At 40.8% G+C, this 19,841-nt stretch overlaps 2 protein-coding genes across 5 annotated transcripts in view; one reads left to right on the forward strand and one right to left on the reverse strand.

The window, feature by feature from the left end:
- hspbap1 (hspb associated protein 1) lies at positions 1-18,143 on the forward strand. Of its 3 annotated transcripts, XR_005076777.1 has the most exons (9): positions 1-143; positions 1,832-2,053; positions 3,933-4,117; positions 6,102-6,238; positions 9,021-9,192; positions 14,193-14,276; positions 14,691-14,801; positions 16,898-17,813; positions 17,900-18,143. XR_005076777.1 is itself a non-coding variant. In XM_037108725.1 (8 exons), exons 2-8 carry the CDS (start codon positions 1,858-1,860, stop codon positions 17,450-17,452), a joined length of 1,440 nt encoding a protein of 479 aa, XP_036964620.1. In that variant the 5' UTR covers positions 199-399; positions 1,832-1,857; the 3' UTR covers positions 17,453-18,143. The 3 variants fall into 3 exon arrangements, 2 of the variants coding, with proteins under 2 accessions (XP_036964620.1, XP_036964619.1); XM_037108725.1 differs by lacking the exon at positions 1-143 and adding an exon at positions 199-399 and having other exon boundaries at positions 16,898-18,143; XM_037108724.1 differs by lacking the exon at positions 1-143 and adding an exon at positions 494-514 and having other exon boundaries at positions 16,898-18,143.
- The window catches only part of slc15a2 (solute carrier family 15 member 2), a 22,322-nt gene continuing 20,624 nt past the window's right edge, over positions 18,144-19,841 (reverse strand). Inside the window, exons 21-22 of one of the 2 annotated variants that reach the window (XM_037108722.1) lie at positions 19,547-19,651; positions 18,144-19,288 (exon numbers count right to left, since the gene is read on the reverse strand). In XM_037108722.1, coding sequence (XP_036964617.1) covers positions 19,073-19,288; positions 19,547-19,651 — 321 coding nt within the window. In that variant the 3' untranslated portion in view covers positions 18,144-19,072. The remainder of the gene's footprint in view (positions 19,289-19,546; positions 19,652-19,841) is intronic. The other variant, XM_037108723.1, reaches the window with a different exon arrangement.

Raw genomic sequence — 19,841 nt, forward strand, 5'->3', positions numbered from 1 at the left:
CTTGAGTGGAGCTGTTGCATTGGATGTTGAGCCGCAATGGAGTAGATTCACAGTGGGCAGGTCCAGATGTAAAATGAAACCGTCTGCTGTCACATGAGGTTTGTTTACTTCCGCTCGAAACTCTGCTGCACGTGTAGTGAAAGGTGAGTCTCCCGTTAGCCCCTCTGTTTCTACGAGAAGCTAACGTTAGCTAACGTAACGTTCACTTAGACAGGATAGAATCAGTGGAGTCAACGCCTGTTCATTTGCTGACTATATCTGTCTGAAGTTCCGATACTTTTTTGTTTTATGGCTGGGTATATATAGATAGTACAAACACGTTAGGAAATAAGGAAGCGTCTGTTTCCTGCCTCCAACAGTTTCTGAGTGCAACACCGCTGTTATAATTACAAACTCCAGGTCTGTCGCAACAGAGTGCACTTAAACCTGGAAAGCTTTAGCATTGTTGCACATCAGGTTCCCTCGTCACAAAGTCTGTGAGTCTTTCAAATGGCTTTTCAGTAAGGTGTCTAAAGTAAGGTATTTGGTTACCAAAAGCTGAAGATATTCACATGTTTTGTTGTACGACATAAAATACATCTTTAACCGTCCCACAGCTGTAAAGATCTCGTGGAGTAAGACGTTCAGTGCTGGTGACGTTCATGTCATGTGACCGTGATGTGGTCCGTTCATAGTAACATTAGCTTTTTACTGCTAGAGATTAATTTACGCCTCGAAGTGGTGTTCGTCTGTGAAGATTATCTTGATTAACAAAACGTGCCCGTATCATGAACTTGTGTTTGACACAGATATTATTTTCTGCTATAACCCACAATCCAACTCAAAAATCCAGGAACCAGAGCCGGTCATATATTAAAATGTTGTCCTAGTTTTAAGTCTTAAATCTATGACTATATGTGCTGATATAATAACCTTTTTTTTTTTTTTTTTTTAGAGAAAATCACATAGCAAAAGATGCTTGGGCTATTTTTAAAAGCATGTAATTCCCACTGAAGTTTACTATTTCTGCGATGATGGACAGTAAAGTTTATTGTTGAACTGTAATAGTCTCCATTACATAACTATGTCCCAGCTGTTCAATGTTTGAGGGATCATTGCAAAATAAATAAATAAATAAATAAATAAATAAATAAATATATATATATATATATATATATATAGTATGTTTATAAGAAAGTCAGCCAATATATCAATATCAGCCAAAGGTCTCATATCAGTGCACCTCTAATTACTGGGGCTGGTTGTTTTCTGTGAGAGACACTATAATTTTTTGCAGGTTTGATGTCTGCCCCATCTCACATCTTTGAAATGAACTGACATCAGGGGCCAACCTCACTAATGCTTTTGCTAATGAATGGGAGCTAATCTCAAGGCCCCCAGAAGAGAACAGCAAATGGCCATGGTTTTGGGTTTTTTAATGATACTGCAAAAACTGATCTCCAATGACCCACAGGAAGTTCTGATGTGTCTTTATGGTGCAGGGCAGGTTGTACAAACACATTTGAAAATAAGGAAGCTTCAGTTTCCTCGTCTCCCCACATGCCCTCCAGCTTTCTGAATGATTTTTTATTTTTGAATTTTGTGGGTTTTTTTGTTTTTGGAACGACAGGGCATTGAGACAGAGACAAAGAGCTGTAGAGAGACACAAAAAATCAGCCATTTTGTACAGCATGCTTACAAATCTATATAACCTTTATCATACAGAAGACACGTCTTAGTCCAGAGACTGTGGTATCATTTCTGTGAATAATGAATAAAGGGTACTGTAACACCACATCTTAAATACATATTGTATATCAAACTAATCTCATGTACATTATCTGTGTCGCAGCCCATTATCAGTGTGTACTACAGAGCATGGCTGCCCCTCATCCCAGTAAACCCTTCAGCCCAGAGGAGGTCCAGAGGATTCTTCCTCATCTGCAGCAGCCTGCAGTCTTCATGAACATGACCTGTGGCTGGCCTGTCCTCCACTGGACTGCTGAGCACCTGTCTGGCTGTCTCGGTGACAAACTCATCCGATTCAGACTTGGAAGAAAAGAGGAGACAAACAGTAAGAACAGAAGATTAATCCAGACAGATCTGGGTTGAAGTCATTCCTGTGTAATTAATCACTTGGATTGAACGTGCAGAATGAATGTGGACTCATGTGGCCTGAAAAGATCCACTTTAGGCTCCCTACCAATCACTCCTAGTTGGTGCAAGTTTCATATATGGATATAATACAAGAGAAAATACAGTATATAATGAGGAAAGTATAATTATCAAAGTAAGATTAAATTTTTAAAAAACATGTTGTTTGGTCTGATCTCACCGTTAGCATATACTTGCCCAGCAATTGTTCTTTTACGTGACACTTGAAGGAACAGTTAACACAGAAATGAAAAACTAAGTCTTTGTCTCCTCCCCCCATGCTGATGGAAAGTCAGGTAAAGTTTTGTACTCCACAAAACGTTTCTGGAGCTTCACAGCAAAACCATGTTGGAGCATTCACCTAAACAATTGAAAGAGCTGTGGACTTGTTTTAAAATGGCTCCATGTATGTAGCCCGGCATAATCAAAGTCTCCAGAAGCCCTAATATCCCAAATTGATTTAAAGAGACGTTATTTACAGCCTAGATGTATGGTCCAGCTTGTGCACCCAGACTACTTTTAGCTTTGCAATTACAGTAAAGAGTTCTGCTGGTATTTAAATATTGTGTTTTAGAATACATTTTGGTTCTTGTGGCTTCTGAAGAATGCTGCAACACTGGTTAGCTGTGACGCTCCCGGAATGTTTTGAGGACTACAAAACTTCCCCCGACTTTCCATCAGCATGGGGCTGAGGAGATAATGACTGAATTTAAATGTTTGGTCAGCCAAAGTGGGCTGTCTCTTGCCTGGCTTTATGGAAGTAGAGTGCACGCTGGTCGGCATGTGGACCATCCAATCATTTCATTCGGACAGTTTGAAATGATTGGGCTTTGTAAAGACTGGCGACAGTCACAGACACTGGATATTTTTCTTTTAGTTGTCAGAGCATTTGATTTATTGTTTGCTGTCCGGATGCTAAAGGATTTTCTACAAATATAACATAATGCTTCTAAAATGAATTACTAACGCTCACTTTAATACATGAAATGTTTCCCCAGACAGACATGATTGAGGAGTCCGTGGTTCTCTTAATCCAAATGAAATCCTCTCCAAGATAAAATTCCAAAATGGTCTGGACAAAGCACACTGAAAAAACACACTCATAGGCAATGCAGTTATCATTTCGATTCCAAATGCCCAGACATAATTGATGAAAAGGTATCAGTACCAGTAAATGAATAACTGTTTCTCTGTGTGTGTTCCGGATCACATCAATGCACCGAGCCTCCTGTGACAGTTCTCTACTGGCACCCAGTTTTCAGTTATCACATGATAATGCCTGCAGTCTTTAGTAGTAGTTCATTCTCCTGGCCTGTAGTTATCAGGACCTAATGAAAAAAGAAACGACCTAGTGGGTTTTTGTCTGTAAGCACGAGGGGAATTTTGCCCTCTATGTGGCTCTAAAACAACTACAGTAATGACTCCTCCTGTGATGAATAACCGAGAGCAAGTCCGCCGATAAACACGAGCTAATTAGATTTCTAAATCATCTTTTTCAGCTGTTACAGCTGGCAGGAGGACATTGCTCATGATGGATTATAAATGGCGTCAGTCAACCGTAGACACACTTTGTTTACTAAAACAAAAGCCAGTAAATGACTACAACTGTGATTTATTTTTCTCATAAAAGTGGGTAAAACAAAATTTCATGCCCCTGTGATGATGCATAGTGCTGTGATTCTGCTGTATGGATTGTTTTTCTTTTAGCATAGATCAGTTGAATTGTTTTACTGAAACTTCATAACAATTTTCCAGTGATTACTCTCCTTCCTGTTCCTTTCCTTGCTATTCTCTCATAGTGCCGCTGTTTGAAACCCAGTGTCCTTATGTGGAGGCCACACTGGCCCACTTTGTCAGCTGGACCCAGGACCAGGCTGGGGCAGATGAAGGACCCTTTTCTGAATACCCGAGGTCAGAGTATTGGGCCTATGCCGACTACAAATATATCGCCATGCTGTTTCAACACCAGCCTTCCATGTTCGAGGTAATCTTTACACACTATAGGATATCAGGTCATATTTCGAATGGATCCTGCTCAAAAATTCCTGATGAAATCCAACACACATTTTTGCACCTAAAATAACACAAGTTTTATACATAGTTTGATGATGCAAAAGTTACAGCAGCCTTTTATGAGATTTTAATGAACGTCAGACAGATTCAGGTCAAGCAAGCCTTTTGTTTAACCTGGCAGGTATTACTGCGATTAGAGTTACCCTGTCTGCATGATGAAACTTATGAAACTGAAATTTAGGCTGTGTGATGAAGAAAGTTTGACAACTGAAGGCAATCCCAGGTATAAAGTGTATAAATGAGTTATACTAAGTAGTATATTGTTTGATAAAGTAGAGGCTCCAGTTCAGCCTAAAGGTGTTGGATGGGTTGGACGTCAGAGCTTTGTGCAGACTAGATCAAGTTTCTCCACACTATACAGGGGAAAGCACTGTTGTGTGACGCATGAGAGACAGAGAGAGAGACTTCCCCAAACTGTTGACACAAATCAGAAACACACTACGGCCTCTTGTATCCTGGAACATTATGATTTCCCTTTATTGAAACAAACAGCACCAAAGCAAAATAGAATGTGGACGATGGTGTCAGCACTGTAGTTTGGCTAAATGCTAGCCCCGTGGTCAACACAGACATTTCTTTGTGTAACTTCATTTTTCCTTTTGATTCTGTCCTTCAGTCTTGTGCACCAGTTTAAAGTTACCCACTGTAATGAGAAGCCTTGTATCCTGTAAGTCAAAGTGTTGTTTTATCCAATCAATGCGGATGAACAGTCACTCGTAGGACCTGCATTCTGTAGCAACACAACATGACATCACACTAACAGCTTATGAGTGAAACTCACACAACCCTGTAGCTTATCACTGCAACCCTTGATTGGGTGTTTGGTTTGTCCACTCTGGGCTATTGTTGAGACATTGCTGTGCAAATTGGTGGGCTCTGAACTACTCCCTCTTTAGATATAAAAGACTCATTCTAAAGTAATACAAACACAGCGATTTTTAGTTTCAGGTGATTACACACTAATGAAACCAGTATTAGGAATATTATATCCCATTTCTGTCAGTGATCCTGCACACTGGTACTTTCAAAGCCTGTTTTTCAAAGTTTTGTCAGTGAATATGGTGACAGTTAGAATCTGGCTTGTTAAAATTCATTAAAAAAATATTTGTCATATGTTTGCCCTCTAATACTGTTGCAGGAGCGTCGGCTTATCAACAAATTAAACATTAAAGGAAAACAGAAAATCATATTGAAAGAGCCAAAATATTCCCTTCTAGTCTCTTTTTTTCAGAATGCAAATTCATAGTTCTTTTTTTTTCCTTGTTTGGACATTTTCAATTAAATTGTGACGCTTTTGCGGGTAATGACTTTATGCAAGCGACTATTCTTGTCCTGCGGTAGGTAAAGGCATAAAAGTGTCATCTTTTCTCCAGCCACTGCCTCCCATTCATTTCATTTTTATCTCATGATATATTTTTATTGGGCATCCACCTGCAATTATTACCCGCTGACTTTCATGCCTTTGAGACAGGCAGAGATGGGCTTTTTACAGGATAAATGGTGCTGGGGAAAAGGGCTGCCTGAAGGCTAGATTGGCCAGTCTGTCATTTACAGCTGCCTGCATATATGGTAATGACTCCATTATTCAGGTTGCTGGTGATTGCTACACCTTTGTGCTCTGACATGGACATGATTGACAGACCAGTTTTCCTTGAAAGATGACAAATACTGTAGCCTTGTTACTCTACACTGACACCTCCATTGGTCACCCATAATAGATCCTGTCAAAGCAGCTGATGATGTGGCCGTCTGTCATCTGTGAGTTGTGACAGTTATGAAAATGTGAGTCTCTGTGTCATTTCATTATCACGGACAAAACGAACGGTGACATGTAATTCAAAAATCTGACTTTATTAATTTTTTCCCATCATTTTGTGTGTGTGTGTGTGCTGCAGGGTGTAAAGTGGTCCGACTTTGGTTTTGAGGGACGTAATGGGAGAGAGAGCACCTTGTGGATCGGCACCGAGGGGGCCAACACGCCATGCCACCTGGACTCTTACGGCTGCAACCTGGTGCTGCAGGTACAAGGACGGTAAGAGGGATCAGAGCATGTTTTTGCTGCCTAATTTGCCCAGAGCAACCAGATTACAAATCAGTTGTCTGATACATCACATAAAGGAGAAAGTGCTCTTGGTTATGTTAAGGGAAACTCTGCTGGAAAAACGAGCAGAGTTTCTTTTAACATAAGAAAGAAAATGTATTTATAACGATGTGGACAAAGAAAGTGAAAGGAATATATCACTACCTGTCGCTGTGTGGTTTCCTGTATGCTAAAACATTCTTTGAAAAATATACTGAGGCATCTGATTTGCATAGACCATTTGGTTTATTGTATTGGTATGAAAAATAATAATTTAAAGTGGAGACCGACTGTTTTCACAGAACTTGTACATTTTCCCCAATCTAAGCGTTTTTTCCATTGGCCTGGTGAGTGTATAAAACAGTAAACCAGCCGGATGGATAAATAAGTAGGCAGGTTTTATTTTTTACTGATCTGGTAGAAAGAATGACGGTTTTGAAGCATCTCAGGTCTGGGGGCTGCTCAGAGGAAACACATATCAGCGAGGAACAGAGTAAGACACAACACTGGAGCACTCTCCATTCTTTGGTTTATTAAGGGATGTTAATGATTAATCACTAACTGATTCATGATTAATGATTAATCATTAACTGATTAATCACCGTTAAGAAATGTAAAAAAGAAATGGGCACAGATACAGATACATACAAAGTATCTTTTTAATTTAGATAAAAGTAATTGTGATAGAAAAAGTACAAAAAGACTTTCTATACATCCAATTTTTTTTTACATCTGAGCTATTTGGAAGCCTTAATTTTTGTTGAATTTTGTTGATCTAGTTATAATAGCGACTGATAAAAATAAGATAAAAACTAGGGCTGGCACAATATCAGATTTTCACTGCATGGTTATCACAGCCAAACAAATTCACGATAACAATATGGGTATATCGAGAGAAATCTGAAAAGAACGCCAGCCATCAATTCTGTCTTTTGCTTTGTTTACTGTGTGTTCCGTATGTCTTTGGCAAACAAATTACCTTCAACGTACGGGTGTAGGGAGGTGGAGAGAGTCTGGGATCATAACTGTAAAAAATAAGCGTACACAAAGAAAAACTACTCAATTACTAGTGAAAAAACATCCAGATGAACAAATGATGCACAATGCCAAACATTTTCACTGGATTATTCATGCAATTAAATTATATGTGTGTTATTAACACAATATCAGTATTTCCTTTCAGATGTCATGGTTATCATGAATACACAACAGCCCTACTTCAGACACATGTTTGAATCCAGTCAGTCAGAACTTTGAATAAGGCATCGCACATTTCCTTCAAGTGTTGCTTCAAGTCATGACAAAAGATTGGATTAAATGGAGCACAAATCAAAATAATGCACAACTAGGAGTTTAAGTGGCCGTGGAAATGGTAGTGTGGTAAAATGTTCAATGCAGCAAGAAACAGTTCTGTGTTCTTCACCATAGAGCCCAAATACTGAGTCCGAAATATCAGAGAATGCAAGAGAGCTGCTTTTACAGCTGTTCTCTGATTTATTTTCCCTGATCTAATTCCTCACACTAATCTGTTTTACTGTGTGCGTCGGTGCTTTACTTTGTACTTTTTCTTACATCCCACATCTTTGTTTTTATGGAACATTGATTTTTAATCTGGGCAACAGATTAAAGAGTATAAAGAGAGACACAGTACCTGTCTATCTGTCACAGTAACTTAGTGCGTGTAATAAATAGGAGTTGTGACTGAGCATAAAGATGGTTCAGGACTCTAGACAACTGCAGCCATTGTGTCAGCACACCGCTGAAGGTGGTGCAAGTTTTCTGCCTGATAGCCAGCCAGCTCACCCAAACACACAGGTTCAGGCGACTGTAAGTGCTTACACAGAGTGTGCTCTGTCCTCTGCCCCCTCAAAGAGAGTTAATTTGTCTTAGAGCTCACTAGAGCGAGACGGAAGTGGGGTGAGGTGCTATGTAGGGCGACATGAGTCAAGAAACAAAAGGGAAAAGTCTCTTTATCTTATCTCAATCCTCAGTTCTCCATCTTATCTCTCCGATGTAATTGGGTCTCAGACTCTCTTTATTTGGTATTGATCTCCAACAGAGTGAGATTCAGCTCAAGCAGATCTTTGACACTGCCGATCCTTGAAAATACAACAGTGCTTGATATGATGACATTTGTGACAACTTGGGGGGGTCAGATGAACAGATCACCATATGGCTGAGGCACAATCCCAATGCCGCCACCACAATCCCAGAAAATGTCGTATCTTTAGTGGTGATGTAGAACATTTCTGTTTGTGTATAAGATTATTGCAAATAGAATAATTCAATTAATCAGATATTCAAGAGCGCCATCATCTGGATTATCATCACTTATACATTTTTTAGGGCTTCCTCTGGTTACCCTATGTTAAATGTCACAACGCAAAGACCTATGGGTAATCCCGGTAATCAGGCAGAGTCTGCAGAAATACAGAGTCACGGAAAGTTACTCCACAGTTTGACAGTGGGAAAGTCTGAAGTCCTTGCAGACTTACTGAGAAAACGCCTCAAAGTCTGTGAGTGTGGACATTGAGACGAGTTCAACCTGTTGTTCTACCTCCAACTAATCTCACCCCTCGTGCCTAAACCTAACCAACTCAAGTGAGAATTTAGAATCCTTAATTTACTGTGTAACTAAATAGCTCAACACTTTGTCACTACTGAGTCTGAGCTAACGGATAAATGAATTTCTAACAACAATCCTTTCCTGCTCTTTTGTGTTTTCTGTGCGTAGAAAGCGTTGGCACCTCTTTCCTCCAGAGGACACCGTCAACCTTTACCCGACCAGGATCCCCTACGAAGAGTCAAGTATCTTCAGCCAGGTGGATGTTCTCCATCCAGACCTGATGAGGTTCCCTGTCTTTCAGGCAGCCAGGGCCCACATCGTCACTCTGCAGCCAGGGCAGGTCAGAGGTCATGATTTTAAAAAATGGCTAATGTTAAACATTATAGGCCCGATTTGATCAGTTATGCCTCTTAATGGAGACTCATTCTGAGAGCCAGAGGGTGAAATTAAATGAAGTGGAAACACTGCAGGTGAGTAGGGTAAAAATATGAACTATTAGATATCGCCATGAAACTGTCTGAGGTGACTACTTACATTAAGACAATTGTTTTTTGAATTATAGGTTTTCTCTAATTTTATGTTTAAATATGCACTACCAGAGCAGACTTCTTAACTGAAATGAATTGGACACTTTCTTTCCACTAGTCCTAAAAAACGACAGTTTTCAGGATCACATTCACCCCAAACCTTAAAAAGTACCAGTGCATGAAAGCACAGGTGTAGTGTTTCCCCTCAACGCTGGGAGCTGTCAAATGTGTCAGCTGCTGCCAGAAAATGAACACATGCAGATTTTCTTTCAAAAACATGACCAGAAGCCTAAAATCAGCTTCTCTCATGCTGGTGCAAATAAGGTTTTTGACACTGGTATTTAACGTAATTTATCTAGATATTTACTTTCTGCCTTATTGAGGACGCTGTTTATACATTGAAGATTAAATGGTGACCCAAGCAATATTTTGGAATAATTAATAATAATTGGTTAATGTATGTGTCACATTACAAGCAAAAATGCCAAATGTTCCGTTATTCCAGTTTCTACATTGTCAGGAGTTCTTGCATTTCCTCGTCCCATACAAAAGTGAACTGAAAGTGTGTTGGTCAGACAAAACAAGACATTTGATGACATCACATTGTTCACACTTATCTGACAGGGAAAAAAATAAGCGCCTCAATGGATGATGACAACAACAGTAGATGTAGATGATAGAAATCGTCACAAAACAGCTTTATGCCCCTGTGATCAAAGTATAGAAAAATGATACCCTGCAGTCAACATTTGTTCTCACTGTGAGCCCTGCATCATGTATCAGGCCACACAGTGAGCTGACTGTACAGTACAGTCGCATCCTTTAGGCAAAACATGGTTGTGTTTTTTATCAAACACCGAATTGTCAAACACATCAGTCATGTTTTTAGACCTTGGAAAACCAGCGTGAGTGATCTACTGAAGTTTGACATAATGCAACAGTCGCTTTACATTTATGTGATGAACTGCTGGTGACTCTGAGGCAATAACCGTAAAATAAATCTTTATTGGTCCTTAAGCTCTAAACATGTACAAGTAGACTCAACAGTGAGATTTATTTGTGGTGGTGTCCTCCATAAAAGTGTGAAGCAAGGCAGCGGTCGTGACTCGTGTTCTAATTAACGTCTGGCCTTCTCAGTTATAGTGCATCACCTTCAACAGACTGGGGCTTTTATATTAAAGGAAGTGGAAGGTTAAGTGACATTAAAGTCAGCTGCGTCATCATTCCTGATGTGCTGTCAGGAGGAGAAGTAACGGGGTCGTGTCTCCGCTAGCAGAAGACCTGGCACGTTCCTGCCACCTGCTCTCCTACAGAGGCAGGTCAGTAAGACCGAGAAAAGTTAGGATTGAGGTGAGAAGATCACCATAACTGATCTTTAAATAAAAGAATCGTTCTCAAAATGTCTGAATTCCTGCAAAAGTGGTAGAAAAGTACACCATCAGGCTGCTCAATATACTTTTTTCAGCATCGATAATGCGATGTGCACCTGCCCAACAGTGAGATCGCAGGAGGTGCAATGTCAAGTTAGGCATACTAACTCAGCTTTACAACATTTATATGTGTTTTGGGTCTTTTCATGCCACTCAAGCTGAATGTTAAGAATGCGACACTTGGTAAATATTAACAATATCTGTCACACAGTTGACTTCTGCCTACTGTCACAACACATGCATAGCGTCTTCTGAAATATTCAAAGAATCTAGTAAAACTTAATGTAACTTTTCATATCACAACATATACTGCAGAAAACCAAAATTTAGCAATGGACTTTTTTTTTTTTTGCAGCCTTGTTACACCCATAACACACCACACCTCCCCACCCCACTTCAAGTTCAACTGCCCACCCTGCCTGAAATCCTCACCAGAAAGAAAGAAAGAAAGACAGAAAGAAATGGAATAATGATGGAAAAATAAGAACTGATCTCTGTGGCTCATATTTCCTGTTTACATTAATGTCTGTATTAATAGCCTGTTGTAACTCAGGACCACATCAGTCCTCTGTAAATTTGGTGTGGGAGTGTCCTGACAGAGTCGTTAGGGATACGTGAGCTCTGAGTTTCGAAATCGTTGTGGGTAGTTGACCCAGCTGGCCTTCATGTGGGTTGCTGTGGCTGGGGTGAGCCCAGGTGTGAATGCAGGTTAACAATAGTTGCTAACAGCCATTCAGGGAGGGAGGGGAAGTTTGTCAAGTCTTGCATTAGTGCAGTGTATGTGATACAAAATGAATAAGGTCCAAAACTGCCTCCCATCAGTCCACTTAAAGTCCCCTTTGCAAATCTTCTTAAGGTTAGTTTATGGTGAAGTGGCAATCTTAACCATTCTATTATAGATCTCAGACACGATCCACTTTTTAATTGGATTAATTTGAGAAAGTCATGAAGAACAGATAAAGGGGGAAAATGTTGATAGTTATTTTCTCCCAAATTTGAAAATAACAGAACAGGTGTGTTATCTGAAGCCCAGTCTGTTTTCATTGTGTGGGTAATGATCTCCAGTGGTTTGGATGCCCTTGTTATGCCACAGCTGAAAAATGTGGTGAATGCAAGAGTGGACAAACAAGTGATGAGGAGGCTGCAGAGAGGGTCTGTGTGCACCAAGCCGTTTCCTGAACTCCCTCCAAGTCTTTTGAATGGCTGTGTTTGTCCAGCTTCATCTCGTTTGAGATTCCAGCTGCATTGTTTTGTTCTTCAGGAGTCAAAACGGTGACAAAGCAATTAGCCATCTGTCTCTCTTCACTATCTGCTTGTGTCTGAGCTCCTGCAGCATCCTGAATGCCATCCTATCAGCAGCACCAAACCCAGCTGTCAGGTAACTGAAGGCTGCTTGACACACTGTGCAGGTCAGGGTTACGGCTGATGCTTCAGCAGATCACTTCTGCTTATCCAACCTAACAGTAATGATGACAGTCATACAGTTCGCAGATTATAAACCAAACAGAGTGAAATGCCCCAACTCATTTGTTTCCCCCAAAGGACCAGCTGTTGTCTCAGTGCTACAGCTCTGTCTGGCTAGATTTGGTGTTATTAAGAAGAATTATTGATGTTCAGACTTGATCACTGGGAACAACATGTAATGACAGAAGTAGTTAGCTCAGGTGTAATTATTTTACTCTGGTCCTTCAGTCACACAGTAAGAGGTAGTTATATACAGGAGGCAGGTAGTGACCGCCCACAGTCTCCAAATCAGTGATCTTTGAACTCTGACTTTGGCCTGGTGTTTACTGCTAATTTTCACTCATTTACTGGAAATACTTTCAGTTTGGTACAGATGTTCATTTGGATTCAAGGATGAACTGAGTAGATGTTGGTGGCCAAAGGTCAAGGCCATTGTGACACCCTATTCTCGTGAACACAGAAAGGCCTTTAGAATTTTCTTCAAATTTGGTACAAACGGTTACCTACAGAGAGCCTTCGTCACACCCCTCCCAGTGGACCTCATGGGACTTTGTTTTGGAAAAACTTTGTATGGTAGTGATCTGTGAGAGACAAAGAGTTTATTGATCCTGTTTGAACTGAGACTCGTTTGACTTGAGGATGATATATTGGATTGACGGACATCATACATGTGATTCATGACACGATTCAAACAGAATCAATACATACAATACATATTTGTCTCTCTTTATTCACCACCATACAAAGATGTTTTGTGACTTGGAGATGATTTGAGGATCAACTGATTAGAATTTGGTTGCCAAAGGTCAGAGGTCAAGCTCACTGTGACACCACAATACACATCCAGACGTAATTCAAGAATTCATAGTTACGATCAAATTTGCCATACAAATGTATTGTATGATAGAATGATGAAGTTATGACATTTGATTTGAGGTCAGATGCACTGTGACATCATCATTATTATTCAACGCCACAGTTCAAGAACAGCAACTTGACTTGGGTGCACAGAGACGGACAATTTCGATGTTGTAATTCTAGTTTTGACATCATATAGACTCAAGAAAATAATAGCAATTAATCAGTAATGGAAAATAATAGTTAAATACATATATCAGGATCAGTGTATATGTTGGTCAATATGTGCAGATATAAAAACTTTTTTTTTTTTTTTACAGAATATGATGCAGAAGAGGAAACGTGATAATTTATGATTAAAAACTTCTGATACCCGATTCTTGGGGCTGATCAGTAAGACTTTTCATTTGAACTTTGGCTTTTTTGAAGAGTAGAGTCACTTCAGGAATGTGCGGACTGCTGACAAAAGAGAAAAGGTGTCTGCTGCCATCTAGTGGGTGACCAGGACAGTTTTGTACTCCCTCAACATTTATCACAAAGGCTTCCAGAAAAAGAGACGGCGATTGCAATGCTACTGAACTGTTGATCCATTGTCAGGTTCAAACACGTAAAACATTCATTAAACAAAGACTAGACAGAGAAAGAAAGACAATCAAGCGATCAGTTTTACTTGCAAGGAGAACAGAGTGTGCGTACTGCTTCACACTCCAAACTGCTCTGCATCACTCTGTGTTCTCCTGTCTTTTATTTCCTCAGGGTGGTTACAGAAAGGTCATGGTGGTTACTCTTGCACAACTTTTTCTTCAACACATGCATCTGCTAATATGGTCTCCCTCTTTAAAGTAGGACATAGTCAAGGTTTTTCTTATCTAGTTATGAAGCAGCTGCACAGTGGGGTCGTGTTCTAGCCTTCGCAGCATGTGTGTAATTTCTCTATGCAGACAAGAAGCTGGCTCAGCAACGGTTACTCTTTGCAAAACACACAATAAGCGAGTGATAATATGTACAGTGATTCCAACATCCATTAAAGGTTCTGAGGACTTTGTATCTCCTCTGCTCAGGTGCTGTATGTCCCCAGACACTGGTGGCACTATGTGGAGTCAGTGGACCCCATCACTGTCAGCGTCAACTCCTGGATCGAGTTGGTAAGCACAGATCATGTGTCACCCTCAGCCTGAACAATTCAGCTCAGAACAAGATATATTAAAAAGATGTTCCTTGGTCTTGAGAAGCGTTTGTCCTGAAGAGCTCCTGCTCAAGTTGGTCCTAACAGTGTGTGGTGGTTGTCCTGTTTGAAGGCCCCTCTCAGCTTTGAGTAATGAACAGGCAGTGAAAGATTCCCTGTCATTATGACGAGTGTGTGCTGCATGAAATGCTCCTCACCACCAGCCAAATATTTATGTAAGAAGTGAGTCCCTCTCCAGCTTCCCTACAAGGTCACCAACACTACTAACTGTGCATGCAGGCAGCATACCCCCACACTGCGCCGTTATAATTATCTTGATTTGCAGCACTCATTCTTATTTTTCTTGACTCGTTGACTTATTGTTCCTGCACAGGAAGTGGACGACGTGGCGAGAGTAAGTGAAGCCGTGACCAAGGCTGTTGTCTGCGCCCTCAAAAGAACACCAAGTGATGACAACACCGACGACTGGCTCAATCCCACTGAGGTAGTAAATCAGTGCTGTCATATTAATTAGTCCCTCAAACTGGTGGCTCCCTGATTATTAACAGTTGTTTGGTGCAGCCGCAGTAAAACAGGTTTCAGCCTCTGTAAAGGATTTACACCTTCTTGTTCACTTTCCATTCTAGAAAGAATTCTATCTGTGAGGACTGTGATGTGTCACATGGCAAAATCAGAAAACAGCTTTAATAATCCTGTTTTTCAAACTTCTTGTCCAAATGAATACATTAATTACAAAACAGTGTTGTTTTAAAACATTAATAAATGAGTTAACAACACTGTCGACGTTCTGTCAAAGAAGTCCATGTTCTATGTCCTACTTAAGTTAGCATGCTAACCAGCTAGCCCCAGCCCGTTCTGTCTCCTAATACTACTTTGTACCTCCAGAGTTGATATCCCCGTGGTTTCAGCTGCGAGATTCAAAAGCTGCCAGCTCACTACTTCGTCCAATGAATCACCAAAATAAACTCGCAAAATGTCGAGAAGGGAATACTTTGACACTTATTTTCCTTACCAAACAGAAAATACAACCATACACCGTCTGAATTCAAGTTTTTTTCTTTTACAGAAGTGAGATGAACCTGATCACCTCATTCAAACTGGACAAAAACTGAATCAAAGTCACAAGAACAGTGTTGGTTTGTCACCACAATCACCTCTGGTTTGATCCAAATAAATTGTCAGATCACAGATTGAGATGTGAAAATATTATGGCTCTACAAGCCGTTTTCACCCACAGTTCATGACCGGCACTCTGTCTCTACTCTCCTGTCAAATCCTCTGACAAATTCATGGGTTCCTCTGTACGGCGCTCAAGCAAAAACTTTGAGAGTGTTTCCATGTGTTGACTGGACACCATACTTATCCCTTTAAACACTTAATCCGGCATAGGCAGAGCCTCTGTTTTAGTAAACTCATGAAACACTTCATTTCATTTTTTAGGAATTTGAATTCATTGACAGCACCTTACTGTGTTATTGGTGTTAAGAGTAACTGAGCTCTACAGGTCTGAAACACGAGACTCTGGTCCGACTGTGACAGATCAGTAACCACTGCACCTCCCACACCTTCGTCTTTCTCTGTATATCAGTCGGCAAAGCCAGGCTGCTTCTTCCTCCCCTCAGTGGGTATGTTCATCCCACCCACAGCAAGTCAAGTGTGAGCTGCTGGATGAATACACGGATGTTACAGAGACTCTGAAGCTCCAGGGACAGTTCCTTGATCTTTGGACAGAGGAGTGGGACTCTTACTTTGTTTTTTTGCTTTGAGCTTTAACTCACACGGTCTAAATAAAAATTATTTTGAAGAGTTCTGTGAGTTTTGAAGTATTTCGAAAAAATGATCCAAGTCATCACACCGTGGTCTCTCACAGACAGCTGTATGAGCTGTAATGACTGTTCTGCAGGACCAGTTTAGTATAATTTATCTCAGTCTGAAAAGTGAAAAGACATTATTACAAGCTAGAAGAACAGAAGGCTGCCCGCGAATCTTTTAGTAACCAGCTGCTGCAAGACAGAATTTTTCTGCTGATTTGCCCCCCGTCAGACAAGCTTCAAAGGCCCCTGTGGGTAGAATTTCGATGCGATTAAAGCTTCTTTGTTCAGATTAATATTTTGTGTGTTTTTGTTTCACCCCATTCATCTCATTGATCAAGAGTACGATCAGTGGGGGAGCGGGGGGATGTGATGTTTTTTCTTCTATTTTAGGAAAGGTCCAGCTGTCTCCTCCTTTAAAATCTAAGCCTTTGAATATCTGTCTTTGAAAGAAAGATGACCAAAAAAAATGAAATAAACACTGGCCCATGGACCATGCACCATAAACTTCACCTTCACTATGGTGTTCAGTCAGCAGCCTTTCCAACTACTGAAATGGGTTGCATTTAATTTAACCAATAGTACCACTCCAGTAAGTTCTGTCGCTTACCAAGTCTTTTTCGTGCACTTTTAAATAAAGTGCAACCCGGAAATACACTGAGTGTGTTGTATGACGAACAAAGGTTCCCAGATGTTGAACTCCTGATATAAAGATACCGATCTTTAAATATATGATCTTTTACAGTTTGTTTTCTTTGCGTTTCTACAGGAAGGAGTAGCATCCCATGATGAGAACATGCAGTATGTGAACCTGGCTGTGCGAGCATGTGTTCAGAGACAGAGGGACCTCTGCCACAGAGATCTGGACCAGGACACGAGGGACAACCGTCCAGTCAAGCGGGACTCCAGAGGACAAATCAGGAAGAGCGATGACTCAGTCAGGGATTCTGTGGCCTTCACCGTCCCCTTTGGAGCACATCTCACCCCTGTACTCTGTCGGCAAGAGTCCTCACCGGAAACGAGCGCAAAAGATCTGGAGTTCAGCTCAGAGGCAGCGCAGAGAACCAAGCTTACATCTGCTGCCCGCCTCCACCGGGGAGAACATGAGCGTAGCCCTGATTTAACTCAATGTAGACCATGTGACTGTGCTGATGAGAGGTCGGGGAACTCTTCAGAGGATTATGAGGATCCAGCAAACACACCAATAACCACTAATGACCTGTTAGACTGCCTGGTGCATCCTGATGTCATTGCCTGTGTCACTAAGCTTTTACTGGAAAGGCACACAGGAAATCTCAGGACCAGCGCACCATCCCAGCTCTAATTTTCACCAGCTATAAACATCCTTTCTGACCTTTCTACTCCGGATGTCTCACTGGGGTTTGCAGTTGACAGAGAGCTGCGAATAAACCAAATTATGTCTGGACGCAGAAATCCGTCCTCCAGGCTGCGGGTAATGCTGTGGTGTCAGTAAGAAGCGAGCGAGGGAGAGGAAGAGTCTTCACCTGCTTTGCTTTCTACTCTCATCTGTCAAGGTCCTCTTGGATGTCATGACCAAAACTGACCGTAATGTGATCAGTGACGCCATCAAGTGGCTCCACCATGTCCTCGTTTTGTTGTCCTGCACACACTGATCCTGTTTGGCTCCTCCAGAAAGAAGAAAAATGTCCACTTAAATCAATTTGGTATGGTAATATGTCACATAATTCAAGGTAATATTCCTGAGATGTGAACATTTGTTTTCTCATAATGTTTCCTGTCATTTACTAAGGAACGAACACCGAAGCCTGATCGTAATGGTTTGGTGACTGATGAAAGCTTCGTGAGGAGAAATGAATGAAATGTTTGAGTACAGAATCACAGCCATGGCTCACACAGAGAGAGGAGGGAAGGTCGCACTTGTGCAAGAACAACAAATGTCGTCTCTGCTAACAGTTTGTTCGATAAAGTTGATGTTTTTTGCAATTTCAACCGTGGTACAAAAATGATTGTAGTCATTAAAAGGAGGAAAATGATGACCATTCATCTTTTAATATTCTTAAAAATTTCAAACAGCACAAAAAACAAGTTTCAGCTTCACACACGTCTATTTACAGAAGTTTATAGGGAGCAGCATCATTCACACTTTCTCTAAATAAAACAACCATTTCATGACTTTAAAGGACCAAACTGTCAGTTTTGTATGTTTTGGCAGATAAAAACAGATCTCATAAAACAATACTGCTGACTATTTCTTGAAGCTTTCAGATTTGTTTTCCACCTGCTAACTACAACTAAGCACAGTTTCAAGAGACTTGAACTGCAAAGAGAGAATACCTCAGTTACCTGCGCCTTGTCTTCGACTTTTATCAAACCTCAAATTAATGATATTAATTTGGTCGTTTCCTGCACAGAAAGATTGGGATTGAGTTGCTAATGCCCCACCGATCAACACTGATAAAATACCAAGGTCACAAAAGTCCACTGTGACGCGTTCAATATAAACATATAAATGATTTTAGAGACTGACTTCAGGACTGTAAAGTGTAAAGTTATATCAGTCTCATAGAAAAAATATGCAATTTTGACATGGAGTTTATACACAACAAATATCTACAGCGTGTCATGTTTGACATTCATTTTGTAATAACACTATTGATCATGGTGTGTTAAATCACATTATTCATCGTTTCATGTCTCATTTAGAAAATACTGTGACTGGAGTGTTCAAAAGGTTTCAAATACAATAAATTCAATGAGATGAAAAACAAATACCGGACTTCTAACGTCATCCGCATCGTAGCGCTACATTATCACAAATAAAGGTATCTTCGAATGAAAACCTTAAAAAAACGGGGACCGAAATAAAATGTGAAATCTTCTCATAAGTCATCCAATGATTGGACTGTTGGAGCTAAATCACATCAGCTACAGCAGTGAGGATGGCGTGTGCGCTGTGGCACAGTTACAGTCGGGTGCCCTGTCCTGCTTTGACCAGGTGTATGTCATTAGATTTGTTCTGCTTCTTGTCGTCGTGGTCGTCGTCTTCCTCCTTACTTGAATCCACCATGTAGACCTTGTCCAGCTGGTCCGGGTCGACGTATTTGTAGAAGTGAGCCATGATGGAGAAGATGATGCAGACGCCCAGCAGCAGGCACGCGAACAGCAGGAACTCCTTCCACTGGGACAACAAATAACTGGTTAGTGTACAAACTGTGCAGGCTGAAGTTCACTGTCGAGGTTCGCTGCTCTCTCAAAAATAAAAAAGCTCCAATCCATTGAACACAGTTAAAACCTCCAGCCTGATCACCAGACACCTGAAAAACCCAATGACAATCGAGGTGACTGGAGCATTATTTTTGGTGCTCACGGTGTTCAGGAAGGCTGATTCTCATTATGTACATAAACATTTTGTGAGAGATGTCCCTTGATGTAATACCTGTTCCAGTCCGGCTCCCTCCGCCACAATCAGCACTATCACGTTCCCAAAGGCAACGGTGAGCAGCCAGCCGCCCTGCAGGACTGACTTCATGTTGGCTGGAGCCTGAAGGAACAAAAGTAATCCACGGTCAGTAAGAGAAGGAGAGAAAAAGCAGCCCGGAGCTCGTTCAGATATTTTGTAGTATTCTATACAGCGCTTATCATCACTGAAGTGTGGGGGTGTCTCTGCGTACGGTTTATCTGATCCTACAACATCATAATGTTGCTTCAGGACTATCATTTCAACTGCCCAA

This window comes from Acanthopagrus latus, chromosome 9 (genome assembly GCF_904848185.1).
Source record: "Acanthopagrus latus isolate v.2019 chromosome 9, fAcaLat1.1, whole genome shotgun sequence".
Lineage (NCBI taxonomy): Eukaryota > Metazoa > Chordata > Actinopteri > Spariformes > Sparidae > Acanthopagrus > Acanthopagrus latus.